Source organism: Pseudochaenichthys georgianus, chromosome 17 (genome assembly GCF_902827115.2).
Source record: "Pseudochaenichthys georgianus chromosome 17, fPseGeo1.2, whole genome shotgun sequence".
In the NCBI taxonomy this organism is placed as follows: Eukaryota; Metazoa; Chordata; class Actinopteri; order Perciformes; family Channichthyidae; genus Pseudochaenichthys; species Pseudochaenichthys georgianus.
The window spans coordinates 18,337,355-18,357,741 of record NC_047519.1 but is presented as its reverse complement, the minus strand read 5'-3'; the positions used below and the strand labels follow the sequence as shown (position 1 = coordinate 18,357,741).

The 20,387-nt window shown below is 40.2% G+C and overlaps 1 protein-coding gene across 5 annotated transcripts in view; it reads right to left on the bottom strand.

Annotated features, from left to right (window-relative positions):
* map4l (microtubule associated protein 4 like) overlaps positions 1-20,387 on the bottom strand; it is an 82,850-nt gene that overhangs the window by 26,682 nt on the left and 35,781 nt on the right. For 3 of the 5 annotated variants that reach the window (XM_034104323.2, XM_034104324.2, XM_034104327.2), the window contains 4 exons: positions 8,152-8,507; positions 6,500-6,691; positions 4,804-4,888; positions 337-396 (listed from right to left, as the gene is read on the bottom strand). In XM_034104323.2, the coding sequence (XP_033960214.1) occupies positions 337-396; positions 4,804-4,888; positions 6,500-6,691; positions 8,152-8,507 (693 nt within the window). Of the gene's footprint in view, positions 1-336; positions 397-4,803; positions 4,889-6,499; positions 6,692-8,151; positions 8,508-15,422; positions 17,271-20,387 lie in introns of those variants that run through there. The other 2 variants (XM_034104326.2, XM_034104325.2) reach the window with 2 other exon arrangements.

The following is a 20,387-nucleotide window of genomic DNA, read 5'->3' as shown; positions in this document are numbered from 1 at the left end:
GTTTCTCATTTGATGTGCAGATTGAGGGGGATCACAACCGCTAATTAATCGCTTGAGCAATTCAGAATCTGGCTGTCACTGCTGTCTGCAGTTCAATGATCAGATGTCCCAAATTGTCTTCTGTCAGAAGATCTGGTATACACTGTAGTGTGTTGCACAAGGTAGGGTAACACTGCATTTTTCTCTTCCTAACCTTCTTAACATCGCAGCCAATCAATTAGCTTTACAGTGTAACGTTTACACATTTATTTCAACAACCTTTATTTTATTCTAGTGACATTTAAAATTCCATTACAACTATATTGCATTAAATTAACTTTTCTCTTAGCTTGTTACCTGTAGGCTTGGGTTTCTTGGCCTCTCCGGTCTTGTTCTCAGTCTTGTCAGTCTTGTTCGCTGTGAGCAGGAAACACAACACTGTTAGCCTCAATAACTCAAAACTCCCTGTAGCTTGTTTGCTTATAAATCAGAATGCAAAGAAGTGACGTAGCTACACTGGTGGTGTCTGGACAAATAGCCGGGTTGACCATTAGGTCTGAAATACAGTGTGAACAAACGTTTGTGCCATATGTATAGACTGTACACAAAGTAGTCTATGGGTCAATCTTTTCTGACAAATATACGTCAGTTTTTTTCAATAAGATCCACAGCGCAAGCATCTCTGGCATAGCTTTTGTAAAATGTGCTACCAATTTAACTTTAACACATTAAACCTCCGATGATCACTATTTTTATTTTACCACAAATGATGTTTTTTTTTTTAGCTTTTTAGGTCTTTTAGCCCTTAATTTGGTAATTTGGTTTAACCCACATTTACGGTTTATTCTCAGCACTCACATAAAGATTGAAGCTCTAAATTGCTTAAAAAAAACACGCTGAGTGTACCTGGCCTGCCAAGCACTTATCTGTAGATAGACAAAGCGACAGACTAACTGGTGAAGGAACAGACTAAACAGCGAAAGAGCCACATATTTAACACATTAGCCATAACAATTTTAAAAGGAAATAAATATTGCTACTGCTTGCAACAAGTCACCAAACACTATTATTAGATTTTTCAAAAATACGCTATAGAATACTTGAGAGGTATGACAAGCTGGAAGTTGTCGTGTATTTTTCTATTGCCGAAATCCCATCAATAGGGGAAGAAGCGTGTGATTGCCATAGTCAAGATTTCATTTCCAACACATTTCTGTGGTTGGCTGCTCATAAATAAGTTGCCAAATGTTCTTTATTGATCAACTCTATAGGATGTAAAGCTGACTTGAAGATTGTGTTGCTTGCCAAGTGAGCAAAACTGAGTCATTTCACAGTTTCTAAAGGTGTGACAGTATGTCCATCCAACCCAGTCTCATAAAAAAACGTGTAATAACTACGTTGGTCCACAACGTAGGACGTAGTATTTCTACAAAAACGCCTCTGAAATTGTAAAATCCCTACGTTTTTTTTCACCATTCATTCCAATGGCTGGCGTCTATGTCACATGATCTTCACATTTCTCCCTGCAGAAAAAAAAAACATGGCCGAACTTCGTTTTATTCTCGGTGTAAAATGCCTATTTTAAAGTTAGTTTGGCCATTAAAATGCCTTTTGATGTCATTTGATGCGAGAAATATGAGTTGTTATTTCAGATTATGTGTGCAGTGGATGCACATGATCTTTAGTTTGCTAGTTATTACGAAGATTACTTCAGGAAATTGTGTCCATTCAACATTTTCATTGTTACCAAGGTGGTTGCTAGGGACGCTGCTATCGATATTATATCTGTTATGTTGTGTAACAGTTTAATGGTGTAATCTTTATTGCTACCCCCTTCCCCGTCAATGTATAGTGTTGGTCCACAGCGCAAACGTATTAGTTTAACAAAATCCGCATCTAAAATTGTGGCATAGATGTGTTATTTTCCCCTGTGCAATTCCAGTCTCACATCACATCGTCATAAACAAATACCGGAAACAGACCGAAAACACTTTATTCCGAGTGTGCTTGCTTTTCTCTTTGGAGGTCATCACATAACGGCATTGTAATACACGGTTCGGCTGCATTACATATCTGCCGTACTTCTGTATTTATAGAGCCCTGCTGAGAAGACTTCTAGACAAACATGAGGAACTGTCGCCAACACTGAAAACGTGACATGGATCATAAATATATCAGCCATTAAACAACATCTTACATTTCTTTTCACACAATACGTCTCCTTGCAGTATCAACACTAATTCGGCTGACTTTTATATTTGATCCAATTGGTAGATAGGCTGTATTTACACCCTAACGGTGCACAGCTGATATAAAGGGACACCTAGTGGTTAAAGCATGTTATTGAATTTCATTATTTTTATTATTAGATATTAATAGGATCCCTATAAAGTATATTCATTACTCATTATTCTCTAGTAATAGTTAATTAAAGACTGTATATAATGACTATTTTGCACATCCCTTTCAAGATTTCAAGATTTTCTAAGGTTTATTGACATATCATATACACAAACGGTGTAGTTATGCAATGAATGAAAAACTGTGTATACCTCCAGCAATGTTAACTATGTTGAAGCGCTTATTTTAACTGATATTATGTATTATACTCTTATATACTTATATAAGATGTATGTAGATAGTATAAGAAATGTGCAGAATAAGACAGTTTAATGGTGGAGGTACACACATATTGATAGATGTCTTGTAATGCACTGTTGAGGAACCTGCGACCAAAGTTTTTCATCTCCGGCCTTGTCAGGTATTGAACAATCAATAAATAAAGAACACAGAATTATTAAATATAAAACACAGAATTTTTGTGATTATACTAAATGATTTACAAATAAACACCACTGCATATTTACAACTGTTACACATGCTGATGTAACGCAAATGTTTCCAACTTGGGATCAATAAAGTATATCTTATCTTATCTTAAGATGGTCGATGGCTACTGCCATATTTGCAAAATGTGCCTCTGAACCTTGACAAGTGCATGTTTCAGGCTCATCAATTAACAACAGGAGGGGTCACAGACATAAGACCAGCTGTTACATAAAGCTCTTCTGACCTTAGCTGGCGTGTGGGTATATATATTAATACTGCCCATTATGGGCACAAGCAATTTTCACCCATTTATTAATTAAATGTTTTAAATGTGAGTGTTTCCTATCCCCTAAACCTCCAGGGATGTACACAGTTTAATACTGGCGACTTCTTATTATGGGAAATACGAAAACGTCTTTTAAAACTACAACTCCCAGTAGAGGAGTGCCATAGAGCATGTTGCGAAACAGAATAGCCAGCATTTGTAGTTCTGGGGACAGGGTGGGGGAGGGGGGGACGGGGTGGACCCGTTCAAATCCAGTTTTGGACAGTCTGCCGTGGTTCCATCCCATTTCAAGTGCTGTTCGACGCTCGGCACACTCTCCAATCACAGAGCTTGAGGACTATCACGGGGTTTGTCAAGCGAAGCGGAGAGAATACTTACTTCCGGGTGTAATATTCTGTAAAGCAAATGAGCTGCTCCGACCCTCGGTCCTGACGGACTCCAATTTGTGTTTATTAATCAAACAAATAAATAAACACAAGGATAATTATGTGTTATTGTTGAGTGAATGGAGAATTGCACAGGGGAAAATAACGTATCTATGCCACAATTTTAGATGCGCAAACTAATAAGTTTGCGCTGTGGACCAACACTATACATTGACGGGGAAGGGGGTAGCAATAAAGATTACACCATTAAACTGTTACACAACATAACATAAATAATATTGATAGCAGCGTCCCTAGTAACCACCTTGGTGACAATGAAAACGTTGTATCGACACAATTTCCTGAAGTAATCTTCGTAATAACTAGCAAACTAAAGATCATGTGCATCCACTGCACACATAATCTGAAATAACAACTCATATTTCTCGCATCAAATGACATCAAAACGCATTTTAATGGCCAAACTAACTTTAAAATAGGCATTTTACACCGAGAATAAAACGAAGTTCGGCCATGTTTTCTTTTTCTGCAGGGAGAAATTTGAAGATCACGTGACATAGACGCCAGCCATTGGAATGAATGGTGAAAAAAACCGTAGGGATCTTACAATTTCAGAGGCGTTTTCGTAGAAATACTACGTCCTACGTTGTGGACCAACGTAGTTATTACACGTTTTTTTGTGAGACTGGGTTGGTCCATCATGTTGATAAAGTTGTGCTGTATTTGTAATGCTGCCAACGTGGAAGAGGCATAAAGAAATGACACTAAACTGCTGTCATCAGGGCAACAGCTACCAAATTAATGGAGCTCACTCATGCAACTAAAATGAAATATGTACCTCGCAGTACATACAGTAACACCCATCACTGTGAATGGGCTGAATAAATGATATTCTCTGAGTGTGCTGAGCTGAAGCGCACAAAAGGCAGAAAGCCTGTTGGACTCACATAGCTCTCACTGAGTCATAGCTTTCTCAGAGAGGTGAAATGCTGTTTGTGATGCACGGTTAAAAATACCAGCAGGGTGTCTTTAAAAGCCAGCTCTCGAATGTGATACAGTTTAACATATGGTAGCAATTCAGTTTGCCTGTTACCTGGAGTGCAGCCAGTTTACATTGTGAGTCATTTTCTAGCTATTGTAGAAAGATCAGGTCATGTTGTAGAGGTCATGTTTGCACTTTCAACACTATGAACTAGCCAAAGCAGAGCGGAGAAACTGCCTGTGATAACTCTGTTGTATCACACAATCAGATACAGAGGGCAGGCAAACACTGGAGATGTACAATAAATCATGTTACTGCTGTGTGAGTGTGTGTGCACTTACCAGCAGGGGAACCGTTCTTACTGGCAGCCACACGGGGTGTGGGTGTGGCCTTTGGCACAGGTGTCCGTTTTTCATTTTCTGGTGTCTGGAAATTACAATACAAATCACATAACACGAGACAGATGAGTTGTGAGCGTTTTTGGGAGTTTGTAAGTACGGGTTTTACACTAGTGAAGCCTATGAAGTAGTACCTAAAACCTGTCTTTGCCAAGTGAAGTCAGATTGTATAAAAGTCTATGAGAAAATAACCCTTTCTCTAACTTGATTTGCTACCTCAGTAAGCATTGTGAAAATCTGTTTATTGACTCAACCTCTAGTTTTAGTTATGTTTCAATAAAGCATGACGTTCTATTTGAAGTATAATAGCAGGCTATGATTTTGGCAGGGCCAGCTATGATTGACAGGTCGCTATAACAGTGTTGTCTTGTTTGGGTGTTGTTCGTGATTTGTTCGTTTTAGAACTTTAACCCTTTCACAGTGTTTACTCAAATCATGAAATGTAATTGTTACATTTCAGTTGCCTAAAAATCTCTTGTTCAGTGTTTGCTTATACAGGTACTTAGTAGCATCATCATGATCACTGCTGATTCAAAAATGCCAAGACGGCAACAGCCAAAATATCAAGATGGTGTGGTCAAAATAGCAAACTCAAGGCTTTAAAACAGCCATGGTGATTACACTTGAGTTAATCATGGGCATTAGCCGCACAATGCAGCCAGTTAGATCACTGCAGCCAGGTGCTGCTGTTGTCTCCACCTAATGCAAAATAGGACATTATTTGCTCTTTCTTTATATAAGCTGTTTGGTGGACATGTTCTATCAACATTAACACTTTTTATTGAATTGAGGGTAATTTTAATTTTGTAATTTTGCAATATGAGGATTTTTATTTGTTTACATATGACGTGTCGTCGATAGTGACTTATCAGAGAGTCTTAATACATTCAGCTTATATTACTGAAATTCCTCACAGATGCTCACAATCTGTTCAGGTCTACAGTAATAATATTAAATGTTTTAATTCTTAAAGTATCATGTGACATGACAGGCCACGATTGTTTTTGATTTAGAGGAACAGCGATTAAGCCAATAGATGTACTGCGGTAAACTTATATGATAGCTGTCTAGAATTGTAGTCCATCTTAATTAACAAATTAAATCATTGAGAAATATGGAGGGTATGATGAGCAAAGATAACAATTTAATAGGCTACCATGTCAAACAGAAGAACATCATTGAGACAACAATTATTAATGAGTAAACGCTGAACAGATTAGTCTGATAACATTTGATTCAATCTGGGATAATCTAAAAGGAAGTCATTTTTTCTTTGACTTCCTGTACCTCTCCAAGGCTGCTGTAAACTCTCCAGCTTGTATGTGACTTATTTAAAAAAAACAACTACATAGTTGAAAGTATAATACCAAAATAATTGTTGGTGACCAAATGTTAGCTAACAAAATGTAAATAAAAACAGGTAACCTTAGCTCATATCCTTTGGTATTGCCTCTGTTTGACTTCAAACCAGAATAATGCATGCTGGGAACTACTTGTGTGGGAAGTCCATTCAAGTGAGGCATTCAAGGAATTCAAGGCATTTAGATTGAGCTAAATCTGACTTTGAATATTATTTATGTTTCCAATGTCCAAAAGAACATAAGTAAAGAAAAAATCTACCCATGTGGATTATACTCACCTTTGCAGCCTTGGCGGAGCCAGTTGGCGGCCGCTTCGCAGCGGTAGGTGTGGTTGCCTTGGGTACAGGGCTTTTTTTATTAGCTGAGGCTGTGGTTGGGGAGGGGCGTTTGGCCCCGGCGGATTCACCATTGGTGGTGAGGGTGGATGGGCGGGATTTGGCTGAGTTTGGTTTAGTTGAACCCACGTCAGGCTGATGATAATGGAATTACAAGAAGCCACAACACAGTAAAAAAACATAGGAGGGTGGAAAAGAAAGAAACAGGAGGACAGATAGAGGTAGAGAAAAAAATTCAGAGACGTAATCTCCGATTGCAATGACAGCATGGTATGGCAGACAGCCAGCAACCATACAAAACATCTAAAATAAGCAATTTATAGCCTATTTTGAGGGTTAATGAGTGGTAAATTATAAAATTATAAGCCTCAAATCTGATGAAATGAGAAGCAGTTAAAGAGCAGCATTTGATACCAAACTGAGGTTTTAGATATAGGATACTCTGCAGACACTCATTATGACCCACATAATATAAATTATGTACATTTAGCACTTCTTACACATACTAAAGGCACAGATAGTTCTACACTAAATGTACCTTCACTAAACAGGTGCTGTTTTGAAGCTGTTGAGTTATGACAACTCATAGGGCTAGCTGGTGAACTACTGCTGGCATGCTAATTTCCTACATGCTAGCCAGCTGGGAATATGCTAGCTCGAGTGAGTCACAACAACTCTCTGAGTTTTGTCTATTTCTCTACACTGGGCTGTTTACTCCCTCTAGAATTGTGTTCTAAGGATTCTACATCATGCTAATTAATGTAGAGATATTGATAAGGCTCTCCAAAGCTTCCTTCCTGTCAGTTAGCAACTTGTAGCTTATATTAGTTGCTAATGGAAGCATTTGGCCATTTGGATACATATTTGTATCATGTGTCTTAAGTAGTTTATTCTCTGGCCAAGTAGAGCTGCAGCGACTATCAATTCATGAATAACTAAATCAATATAAAACTAACCAGATTAAAACTAAAAAGTAATAATCTTATGATTCAACATTCCAGCTGGTTATTTGCTGCTTTTGTTAGTGGGTTAAACAAAACAGGCATTTTTTACATCACATTCGGCATAAAGAAACAATCTTTTGTTATTTTGTAATAATTTGTTTCTGTAAAATGATCTGCAGATGGTTCCATGGGGAAAATAATGAATAGTTACAGCCATAAAAAGATGGATGGTGCAACACATCTACTCAGCTATGACAGTGGCCTCAGGTGCTAACAGTGCTCTGGTTGAAGTGGAAGATGCCTGGGTAATTTCTGCCATCAGCCCGAGCATTGGTGTGTGTGTGTGTGTGTGTGTGTGTGTGTGTGTGTGTGTGTGTGTGTGTGTGTGTGTGTGTGTGTGTGTGTGTGTGTGTGTGTGTTTGTGTGCGGACAGGCAGGAAATAGTGTGTCCTGCTCAAGGACACTTTAACATGCTGTTGTTAGACACACCGGCTGTGGCAGAGGTCAACACTGTGACCTTTGGGTGATATGCTGTTTCTGGAACCACTGGACACTCTCCCCCTTTGAGTGTGTGAAATTGGATGCAGGAAATGTGTGTGTGTGTGTGTGTGTGTGTGTGTGTGTGTGTGTGCGCGCGTATGTGTCACCCACCTTGTTCTTGCTTTCAGGGCTTGGCAGGGTCTTGCTGCCGGGGCCTGTTGGAGACTTGGCTGTCCCTTTCGCTCCCTTATCATCTTTCTTCTCAACCAGCTTTTTCTCATCTTCCTTCTTCTCATCCTTGTTGGTCTTCTCCGGCTTGTCCCCCTTCTCTGCCTTTTCCTTGTTTTTCTCCACGTTCATCTTCTCAATCTTATCCTCCTCCTTGAGGATCTTCTCAGACTTTTGGTTCTTTTCTGGACCAGCGTCCTTCTTCTGCTGCTCTTCGTTCTTGTCAAAGGTGTCCAACTTGGCTGTCTTGCTTGACATTAAGTCTGTCTTCTCCTGTTTGTCCTTGTTGTCAGATTTTACTATGAGAGAGAGAATGTCATTATCAGCATCACATTTATTTTAACAAAATAAAACTTGCTTTCAAGAAATGTCTCGAGATTTGTCACTATGCAACAACATGTTTCACTGTATACATAAAGACAATTCTACAGTACATGACGTTTACAAATACAACTTGTTAACAGCACAATCTTTGGATGGATAGGAGCTGTTGTATAATGAGAAAAAGGAAGATGGATGCACAAATGTTTTGGTGATTTTAGGTTTTTCACTTGAGAAAGTGCTATGAAGAAAATTACAGTGATGTTGAAGGATTTTTTGGTTTAAGGCACAAACACTTTGTGGTTTGGGATGGCTTTGGTCATGTTCAGTCATGTTCTTACATTATCAAATACAATTATACAAAAGTAGGAAAATTGCACAGCAATGCCATTGTACTCTTTTTGTGGGAGTTTATCAGTTGTCACTCTGACACACCTATTTCTAATTCTTAAAAGGGGCACTCAAATGATTGAATCACCAACATTTAGCTGGAGAGAAACGGTCAAACTGGGATTTGCAGCAGAGGCTGAGATTTCTGGACTTTTAGTCCTTAGCATGGATCAATATGCTGATTTGAACCTTAATGCATATCTGTGGCATCTTTACTTAAGACCCTTTTTGCATGTCCCAGTCTTAAAATCATCATATCGTCAGTTTGCACACAAATCTGTTACAAATCTGTTCACTTCAAGCTTAATCCAGGATAACCTTAATGACATAAAGCTCTTCCTGAGTCACAGAGCACATTATACAACTGTTTCCAAAGGCTCAGTCTCAGTCAGTTCTCCTTATGATCAGTTACCCAACTTCATGGGAAAAATGTGTGGCGTTCCAATTGTATGTATTTTCCGTATTCCTAAGATTTGTACAGTAACTTTCCATTATAGTGATGTATGGAGCATCATGTTCATGCAGGTGATGGCCAGTAACCAACCAGAGCAGTTTGACTGGGCCATAAATGACCGTATAGACCAAATAGTGAAGTGTATTTTTGTAGAAAAGTTATTGTATGCGTGTCGTTTATTAATGAACTCAAAGGTTGAAAAGTGTATGTCCTTGGTTCAGTGTTCTTCATGTGTTTTCCAGGATTATGTAAACACCATGCAGGGACATCTTTCCTCCTTAGAGGAAGCACAAGGTCAACTGGGTTGCAGAACCAATGTTGCCAACAGCTGATTCATAGCGTGAGCACAGAATAAGAAAAAAAGAGGGATTATAATTGTAAGCAAGGGGGAAGTGTGACAGGGAAACGTGCAAAGAGGGAGACAGAGACATAAGGAGTTCAGGGAGGTTGACGGGGTTAAGGACAGACAGCCGGCAGGGCGGAGGGATGGGGGACAGAAAGAGACAGGGGCTCTTTGTTGCCACCAAGACATCACTTACATAACAGTGATACTGGACCGGCCTATGCTATGCCCTAATGTTCCCTCATTACCCCCTGTGCAGAGGTTTGCAGTGCTAGAACTGCTCGATCTCTTCTGAAACTATGCCAATTTGCTGCCAGTGTGTTTTCTCTAGCATTCAAGCCGGCTACATAGAATGTGTCCCTCTAGAACGATGACTACCATCAAACAAGATATATTTTGTTATGTTACTTTAAACCGTGATTGCAAATTAGCTCAGCTCGGAGCCTTAATCAGAATGAGACTGTAATTATGAGCATGGACTAGGGGTGTAACGGTATCCGTATTCGTCCCATACCGTCACGGTTCGGACGTCACGTTTCGGTGCATGCAGTCACACGACGAATACGCCTTTTTTTACGAGTGGGAAAGGAATCTGTCCTTCAGGGCAGTATCCACTACACTATTTATAATCCAGGGGGCGGCATTGCGCCTAAAAGCTGTTTGCCAGCCGCCTTAAACAACAAATGAAGAACAAGAAGAAACAACAACTCAGTTCAGATAACACACAGGAGCTAGAACCCACCTGCTTCTTTTAAATCAGCTGTGTGGGAACATTTCGGGTTCCCTGTGGACTACAATAACGATGAAGTGCGCGAGTGGTGGATCGGACGAGGACGGTGTGTCGGTGTTGTTCGACAGTGGTGCGGTATGCTAATGGTAACACACGCCAAACATGCTAAATCATATCAGAAGGCATCACCCAGATTTGCCAATCACCGGAGCCCGGCAAAAGACAACAGCAGTTCAACAGCTGATCCCCGCTGTTTTTAAGAAGCCAATAGACATGAGAGCCGAGAGACCAAAATAAATAACGGAAGCTTTTGGCATATGTGTTTCAACGACTTTGCGCTCGTGAAACAATTTCTTATTATTTATTTTGTAATATTTTCAAGACATCCTTTTTAGTTTTACAGCTTGATGAAACCTTTTTGTTTGACATCAGCCATTATAGATAATATGGCCATATGAGTGTGTGTGGTGCTGTTTGTGGTTTGTTTTTATCTGTGTAATACAGTTAATTATTCAAAATGTTAGAGTTCCTTATTTTTATACTGAAACTTGCACTACTGTTCAACATAAATAACAACAAACCTGGAATTATGCATTTGGGACTTTTTTTTTGCTTGTCCTTGTTCTACCGAACCCGTACTGAACCGTGACCCCCAAACCGAGGTACGAGCCCAACCGTGACTTCTGTGAACCGTTACACCCCTAGCATGGAGTATTCTCAAAAGAGCTGCCTATGTGTTGCCAACTGTAAAAGCTCAAGTATGTTCAGAGTCTGTCTACATTTTGGAGTTTGGTTTTCCTCTTGCATCTCTGATCTCGTTATTCGTCCAACATTATGTTTTTGTTGTGCTTCATCAAGCTGGGATCAAGTCGGTTTTTTGCTTGCAATTCCTCACTGATTTAATGCAAACTCATCACTTGCTGCAGCTGCTTCACAAAGCCTCTCAGTGACACCAAATTGTTTCATGAATGTTAATGAGGTTGATTCAAAGATTCCTTGCAGTGTTTTGGTCCAGTCTGATAATTCCTTAACCTACTCTGGGTGCTGTGGCAAATTATATTTTGTTCTTCCAACCACAACATAAAAATCCAGACTTTAACGAGCTCCACTGATTAAAGATTGATCTGCTATAACATTGTGGGACTCATTATTGATCCTTTTAAAATACAAATAGATGCAGCAGATCCAAAGTATTGTCGAACAGAGAGAGCAAGAGAAAAGGCCACAAATAAGTCATTGTCTTTATCACCAGATGTGCTGATGAAGCTCAGAGATTTTGAAAATGGATTCTAGATTTTAGGATTGCAGTAAAGAAAAGTCTGCGGGGGCAAGAAAAACAAGTAGTCAGACAATCATAAAAGACTCATATATGTTGTGGAGACAATAGAAAATAACGTTATTATTACCCAAACTGTCCTACAGGTTACGTAACAACTTCCTGCTTCAAATTTGCGGTATTATTCGTATCATTGCACAGTTGTTAACAAGTGTTAACCCTGACAATATCTGGTTTCAATAGCCTGGAATCTCTGGAAATGTCTATTGTGCCATTTTTTTATTGTTCCTGCCCCGCCATACTTTGTTGAAGCCGTGTTGTCATATTTGCAGTACTGCGCCCACCATTTGTTTTTAGCAGCATCAATAGAAACAGTGATCATCACAAAATCACCCTTTAACTTGGCAGATATTTTAATTGCATATCGAGTATGGAAAGATGGTAAATTGTTATATTTATAAATCTAACTGAATGAAACCTTTGGAAACGGACAGAATAGTAGGTTTCAACAACAACATGAATCTCACAACGGAAAGAGTGGGCTGAAACCACTCACAACAAATCTATATATACAGTAGGGGCTTTATTATTCTAATAGACTTTATCTATCTTTAGGCTCATGCTACAGTAGTTTACATCACTGCACCCTGCAACACAGGCTATATGACTCATCCAACATGAAACGGCTGGCTGTGAACACAGAGGATCTATCTAATATCACGCCACAAAACATAGCTGCCGGCCACCAGCTGTGTGTGTGTGTCTGTGTATGCCTGCATTTGTGAAAAAAGAGAAATAGAGAGTTGACTGCCACGTAAATCAGAGCATGACTAACCTACACAGACATGGAGCTGGTGCAAGGATATTTTACTGCAGGCGACACACACACACACACACACACACACACACACACACACACACACACACACACACACACACACACACACACACACACACACACACACACACACACACACACACACACACACACACACACACACACACACACACACACACACACACACACACACACACACACACACACACACACACACACACACACACACACACACACACACACACACACACACACACACACACACACACACACACACACACACTTTTCCCCCTTCTGTCTCACACTTACACACAATCCCAGTTCGCATATTGACAGCTTTAGCTCCTGCTTGCTAGCATGATAGCTATCAAGCTAGCACAGTGACAAGCAGGGCAATCAATAAACACTCTGATAGTAATTATCCACATGACATTGCATTGACATACAGTACACAAAACTTGAGTTATGCTGGGTGTCACTACAGTGTATGAGAAACAAACCCTGTTTAGTTTCTGTAAAGCCCTTGCAAAAAATGAATTTGTGTATTAATACTTCCAACAAGGGCGTTATGTTTCTGCTCCGTTTGTCTGTCTGTTTTTCTGACTGTAGGATTATGGAAAAACTAGTGTCCCAATTTTCATGAAATCATGTGAAAGGGTGTAACATCTGCCAAGGACAAACACATTACACTTTGGAGCAGATCCAAAACAGGGGAGATACATTAATTGTGTTACTTTGACATTGTGAGTTTAGAATTTTTTGCAGCTTGAACAACTCGGAAACAGATATCAATTCTTAAAGCTAATAAACATTTATATGCAACTATGCGAGTAGCAAGTGAATGCACCATTGGCCTAGAGGTACAGCATGTGCCCTAAGTGCTATGTTAGTTGCATATCAAATTGTCCCTCATTTACTATTTGCTGCTAGGTTTTTGACAATAGTGCAAATGCTTTGGCTCTATGCTAATGTTGATTTAAGTTTTAGTTGAAAATAACAGTACTGGCGACATTCTTCACTTGGTCATCAGATACAAATTTGCATCAGAAATGGCATGCTTAGCCTTTTTCAAATGTAAATGTTTCCTTTAATGTGATACACCATGATTTTTGTCCAGAAGAAGAAGTGTAAGGTTTGAAACTGGGGCACTGACTAACCACATGCTGGTGGTGCACCTGTTTGCCTTTCCTCTCATTCAAAGCTACAATGCTACATGTATTGGTAATTCTTCCCTCTGGATGTGCTGTCCCCAACAAACAGTAAGCGAGGGTCAAAAGATTCCAACATGACTGCAGGTACCTGAGCCTGTCTGTTTAATGAATTGGTTGTTTTATCACTGTTTGAGTTCCTTGTTTCACACTTCACACTTTTTCACAAGTTTCCTACACCCCTCCCCTTACAGCTGTGTACTGTGTATTATTCAGTGTTGATCTATTTCTATCTTTTTGAGCCAAATCAACATGCTGTCTACTGTCAGCATGTCTGTGGGGGTGTGTGACTTTCAAATATATAAGATTCACGTCAGTGGAAGCTATTCACCTACACACATGTACCCATGCGCGTATGCTCACACACGCACGCAAGTTGCTAGAAATAGCTGCTCTATATTTGAATGACTACAGTCACAGTCAATGTCTAATCAATGTCCTAGCTTTTCTCTGCCTACTGCAGTCTGAAAAACAGAACATACAGTAGCTGGATGAAAGAGTAAATCACATTGGCAGAGAAATATACAGTGTATTCTTATTACCTTTGTTATATGAAGCCATATAATATACAACAGTAATAATCCCAACCAGCGATTATTTTATGTTCTAATCCCTGGGCTGGTTGTTTCATAATCCTCTGCCAGCTCCCTCCACACACTTTCCCTTTATTTTTTCATCACTATTAACCTACATTTGTGAAAATCTCCTGGCATTTGACGTAAAAAGGGGGTCATTCAATCAAATTCAAAGTGCTCCAGATGGCATGTGTGACCTCAAAGATAAACCTCATATAAACAATCTTCTTCTTTAAACAATACCCCACTTGTTGGCATGTACAACGCGGTCTTAAATTAATTAACCAACCAGGTAGTTGCTACTCCACTTGGCTGAAAGACTACAAACTGGGTAGAAAACATGAAATGGATATATAACTATAAATAGATATTTTGGCAGCAAGGCTTTCCCTGTCAGTGGAATGTAAAGCTTGTAAAACTGAAAGCAGTGATAATCATTACAACTCTGACAAAGAGGAACACAAAGAGGCATAATGGAAATCCACAGGTGGATAATGGTATAGTCCATCAGTAGAATTGGCAAAATCAAGACAGAAAGGATGAACATAAAGAATGTTCAGAGCCACTGACTGCAACAACATGTTGCATGTATAGTGCATGTGCTTTCAAGCAAAGTGGCAACCAGCAGTGTGGCAGCCTCCTAATGATATTTAAAAATACACCCCTTTTCAGACATAGCTGAAGTTGGAAAATAATGCACAGATAAAAACATATAATTAGCCAAATGCAATAAGCTGTAATGCCATGGTTGTGCTCAGGTGCAGCGGCAGTAAGGACAAAAAAGGATTTCAAGCAAAGAGATGAACAACTCTTAAAAAAACAAATCACATTTGGGCTAGGTGTGCTGTAGAAATAGCGCTTTAAATATAACATAACTGTGACTAGTTAGCTTTGGCTACTCCTACAAGTTTCTGATGCTGAAGACAACATCAAGCAAGCTTAAGAAAATAAAAAAATGAACAATAAAAAAAATGTCCTCGTTTCTGTAGCAAACCTCTACCTCCTAGTGGCCTACTACTCTGTTTGTTTTCTCATACCCATTCCAACAGATACAAACAAACGCTTGAAGAAACTCTTACCCTTTGTGTTTAGTTTACTATCTTGGGTGCTGTTAATGGGCGTTCCTGTAGGGAGTGGTACAGGAAGTAATAGATTGGTCTCACAGCTCCCTTGATGCCTCTTAGGAGGTGGGGATGATGGCAATACACCTGACCTCATTAACGGGGCTGACAACATTGTTGCCATTTCGGCTGCAGCTTCTGTGCCATCGGTGACCGTGAGCGAGCGTCGGACAGCCACGTGTTGGTAGGGCGACCTGGGTGGGCACGCTGTTCCCATTGGGTCAAAATGCGGCATGTTTGGTATCATTCCTGGCAAGCCTCCCATACCTGTGGGGTACGCTCCGGCCATCATCATGGGGACAGACAGGTGTGAACAGTCAGACATTGCCCGTCTCACTGCAGTCCGCTGTGGCAGTTCACTGCTTTGGCTAGTCTTTGTCTCTCTGCTCAAGACAGCACATGATCCCATTCTCTTTTCCTCAACACAACTTACGTGCTGTGGTGACATGCCTGTTGCGACTCCTTTATCTGTATGACTTGAATTTTCTTTTTCCATCCTCTTCCCTTCTACACACCGAACCACACCAAGGTTGGCTGAGGGTGGAGGTAGGCCTGCTGTGATACGGTCTTTACTTTCGGTTAGGTTGACAGCAGAAGGAGCAGTGCCAGTAGGCTGTATGTCAACTTTACTTTGCTTTCCTAAACATGGCTTGAGTGTTTGATTAGTTGGAGCTCCAACTGAACTTTCTTTCAAACTTCCGAGTAGCCCTTCGGATGAAGAGGACGTATCGGATTTCTTCTCATCTTTATTCCCAGGGCTTGATCTTGTACTTCCAGTGAAACCAAGATTCAAAGGGGGAGGCAAGCACTGTGTAGACACTTGAGATCCCTGGATGTAAAATCCATCCTTGTTGTCTGAATAATTCTGTCCAAAGTTAGAGTCTGATGTGGGTTTACGATCTAGCGCAGAATCCGGGAAGGTTCTTCCAGGTGAGATAGAAGGGGAATGTATTGAAGAAGAAGGGGAAGAGTGAGAAGATAAGGGGCTGCTGGGGCTTTGTCCTGTACTCCCTAATGACCCCCCTGCCCCTCCCAGCCTATGTCCATCCTCCCTTGGCCTGCCGCCTATGGTCCCATCATCCTCTATCTTCAGTGCTGGCATCTTTAAGCTCTGCGTTCCTGGTGCTTCTGCCGCCATCCCATACAAAGTCCCCTCGGCCTTGCCTCGCCCTAATTTAGCCTCATCTTCTGATAAAGTTATTTTTGATCCCCCCTGTGATGCAGCAGCAGCCTGCCCCCCCGGTGCCATCTGGCCTTGGTGCCAGTCACTGCTCCGGTCAGAGGCCAGGCTGGAGGTGGGCAGCGGAGTGGAGGCTGGGACCACAGGGATGTTGGCACCAGAGAGGGTAGTTGGAGGTTTGTGCTGCTGCGGATGCCCACTGGAAGGTTGTACGTACCCGCTGCTTCCACTAATAATGCCAGGCTGCTGCCAAGGCGAGCCAGACAGAAAGGACATTCTCCCTCTGTTGTCTTGCCCTTTTTCTTGCTAGGTCAGTCTCTTTCCAGTTCTTTCGTCGTTGTCTTTGTAATTGTTGCTTCTTCTTTATCACTGTCTCCAGGTTTCCTGCTGTCTCCTGCTTGTTTCTATCTCCAGTAAGTGTCCTTTTACTCTTCCAGGATGCAGAAATGTCCTCAGTATCCAAAGTGTTATGAGCTTGGAAAGTACAATAAGCAATGCATCCTCTCTTTTTTTCTTGATGCCTCGGAGTTCTCTGTGGGTTCAACTGTGCTGATGTGTGTGATGTGCATGTGTTTACAGGCAAGGCAAAAGAGTGTGTGCGAGTGAGAATGTGTGTGTCTGGTTGTCTCTGCTTCTCTCTGAGCACTGCACGGATCAGCTGTGGGGCTAAATTGTACCTTGCTCTCTCTCTCCCTCCCTCCCTCTCTATCTCTGTTTTTTTTCTCTCTCTCTCTGACATCACACGGTCACATGACAGCCCGGAATATTCCCTCATTCGCCGGAGCACAATTTCAGCATCTAGCCCCTAGCGACAAACTTGCCCAAGCATACCCACATGAAAACACACATACATTCACACGCATAGTGGCGAACATGCACACACACTGATCAATGGTTGCCACCGTTTTTCAGCTGCCATATGACTGCCACTGTTCATATGTTGATACAGAGTGAGATTCACAAGAGAGATTAGTGAGACATCACTGGAGACTGTAATCATCCTGACTAGGCTCTGATTGGACTCCCTGCTTCAGCCCATGATTGGCCACGGAAGTAAACAAATTAATAAAAGATAATATTATTTTTAAAGCCTATAATTTTTCGCCCTTGACGTCATGAAATGGTACTGCATGACCTGAATAGTGTGCTCTCGTCTTGATTAATTTGTGCCTTCCCTGAAATGATTAAGTGCGTGCCATTTTTTCACCCGCTTACTGCTTAATAACATTCACTGGTTTAGTTGACAATAATTTATTTGATTAAATAAATGGTATATTGCATTGGACTAAACTTTTCTTGGCAGTGATTGTGGCTTGCCTGACGTCATTGCAACATGTTGCTTTCATTGTTGTTCCGTTGAGAATGGAAGAATGAACACAGACTGTTAATTTGTAAGGTGAGCATCTTGCATTGGTGATGTATTCATCTATTGCTGAACAACTAATCACATTGATTAGCTTTACATTAAATCAAATCACAACCAAACCAGCATAATTAGCTTACTGTAAACATGTAGCTCAAGATTTACATCGACCAGCTCCCTTTTTTCTCTCAGGATTAAATGAGCAAACCAGGTCTAAAACCCCAGAGAATACTAGATTCCCAGTACATTCTCCTGGGACAAAGAGGATTGCAATGAGATGCAGGCTTGATGCAGGCTAGGCATCCAAAACAGGTGTGTCTGTCTACAGAAGGTCCAGTTGTGATAGACACGGTTCGCCACTGGATTATTGCTAATTATAAATATGAAACTTTTAATTTGTGTAAGAGACTTCCTGCTGCCTGTTAGTAAGAGATCATTAGGTCAAAAATATTTAATACATTTCCAACGCAAAATTGGATTGAGTTTTGCTACCTGATGAATGTACAATAAGTCCAATAGTCTTTTTAGGGCCTCCATGGTCATTTGACATTGTTATTCTTATTGAAATTGTAAGTTTTTCAATTATATCTGCTTTGTATCATGTAAGAATATACCACAAAAACAACACAAAGAAAGTGAAGCTCAGAAGCAAGGACATTTTGACATGACATAGCTGAAAAAGCTAATAACATTAGTTATGGATGCATCCCTGTTGCAAGAGTTGAGTTATTGGCATGGCTACTTGAATGAAAAAATTGAACTGGGTCATCACGAATTTAATTTAAAAAATAAATGAAAAAAGAACACCTGTGTGGAACAGGTCAAAATGTCTGCAGTAAAAAAACGGGATGTGTCATAGCACAGAAGAACAGCGTAGAAAAAGAGCACACAATTCATATGTTGGACAAAAGGAATACATTTAAGCTGGACCCTTGTCAAATTGTCAAATATATAAATAGTTGGCATTAGGCAATTCCTACGGTTAATGTTGCACCCAATGTCACACCGCTTATAAAGTGTCGTTACAAACTCTTCTTTAGGCCACCAGATTCAATATATAGAACAGGACTATATAAAGCTAGGGTGAGCCGAGTGTAGACTTCTACTCTATCCATAAAAGTGGGTCCTTCAAGAATGCTGCAATATCCCACTCCTCTCCTCTCAGGATTTGCACTACAGCTTTGCAAGGAGGATTAAACCTTTTCTGACGTAAAGAGTCTCAGCCTCTCCTATCTCCACGTTTTGGCCTAGCACTGACTTTCTGGACTCAGCTGAAAAACTGAATGTGTAGCAGCTAACTTTCAGTATTACTCTACTGTATCTACATGAAATTGCAGGCTTAAGTAATACAATTCATAATGTATATCTACATTCTAGGCATTTAACTGATGCTGTTTTCAGGGTGACCTTATGACGTTCTGCACTCATATCATCATCTCCACGCTCGGCTGAGAGCATCAATTGGCTTCAAGGAGTGCAACCATCTGGAATACAGCAGTCTCCAGTCATATCATTTCTTCTTGAACTGAAAATGATTCAGGATGCTTAAAGCATTGAGGATCCACATTCAAATAGGGAACTTATACAATATGTACCATGTGCATTTTTCATGTAGTCAAATAAAGGGTTTTATTATATTTTCATTTCAAACTATATGTTCTGTATTTTAGGTAAATGTTTTGGAAAACATAATTATTTTTGAATAATTGTTTTTAAACTTAAAGCCAAATCACATCCAACAGTTCTACTTAGAGGAAAATTCAACATTTAGATTTGTTCTACTGATCTGATTCTTTACAAATAAAGAAAATAGTTTTTTGAACAGTGTTAGTCCTTGTATTAACTGAGAACAATTTGCCTTGGCCATCGAAAGGGGGCCTATTATGCTCATTTTCATTTTCATTCTTGTGAAAAAAAATGCACGGGGGGGAGTGTGGAGGGAACTTTGGGATTTTAGCCTTAGAAGACCATTTACATGCACAAAAAACGAAATACAGGAAAGAGAAAACCCCAAAAAGCATAATAGAGCCTCTTTAACTTTGATGTTCACTAGGTCAGGGCTTTTTCTGCAAAGGTGTTTAAAAACTCCAATTTAGCTCTTCCTCAAACTCAACTTTTTCTTGCCCAAATGATGTCATTTTTGCACGTTATGCCACGTCCACACAGCTTTTCTACTGCCATACAAAGAAAATGTATACTAACAGATACATGTATGGTAATGGTGTCTGTGTGGTATTAATCTGTTCTATAAATCCTAGAGCATTGCAAGCTAAAGACTGCTTCTTTTGAACACAGATCTCGTAGCCTTCACACTGTTAAAAGTGAGGATCCATCAGAAAGTGATCATTGCTCTCAGAAGACAGAAGAAGCCAAGACAGCC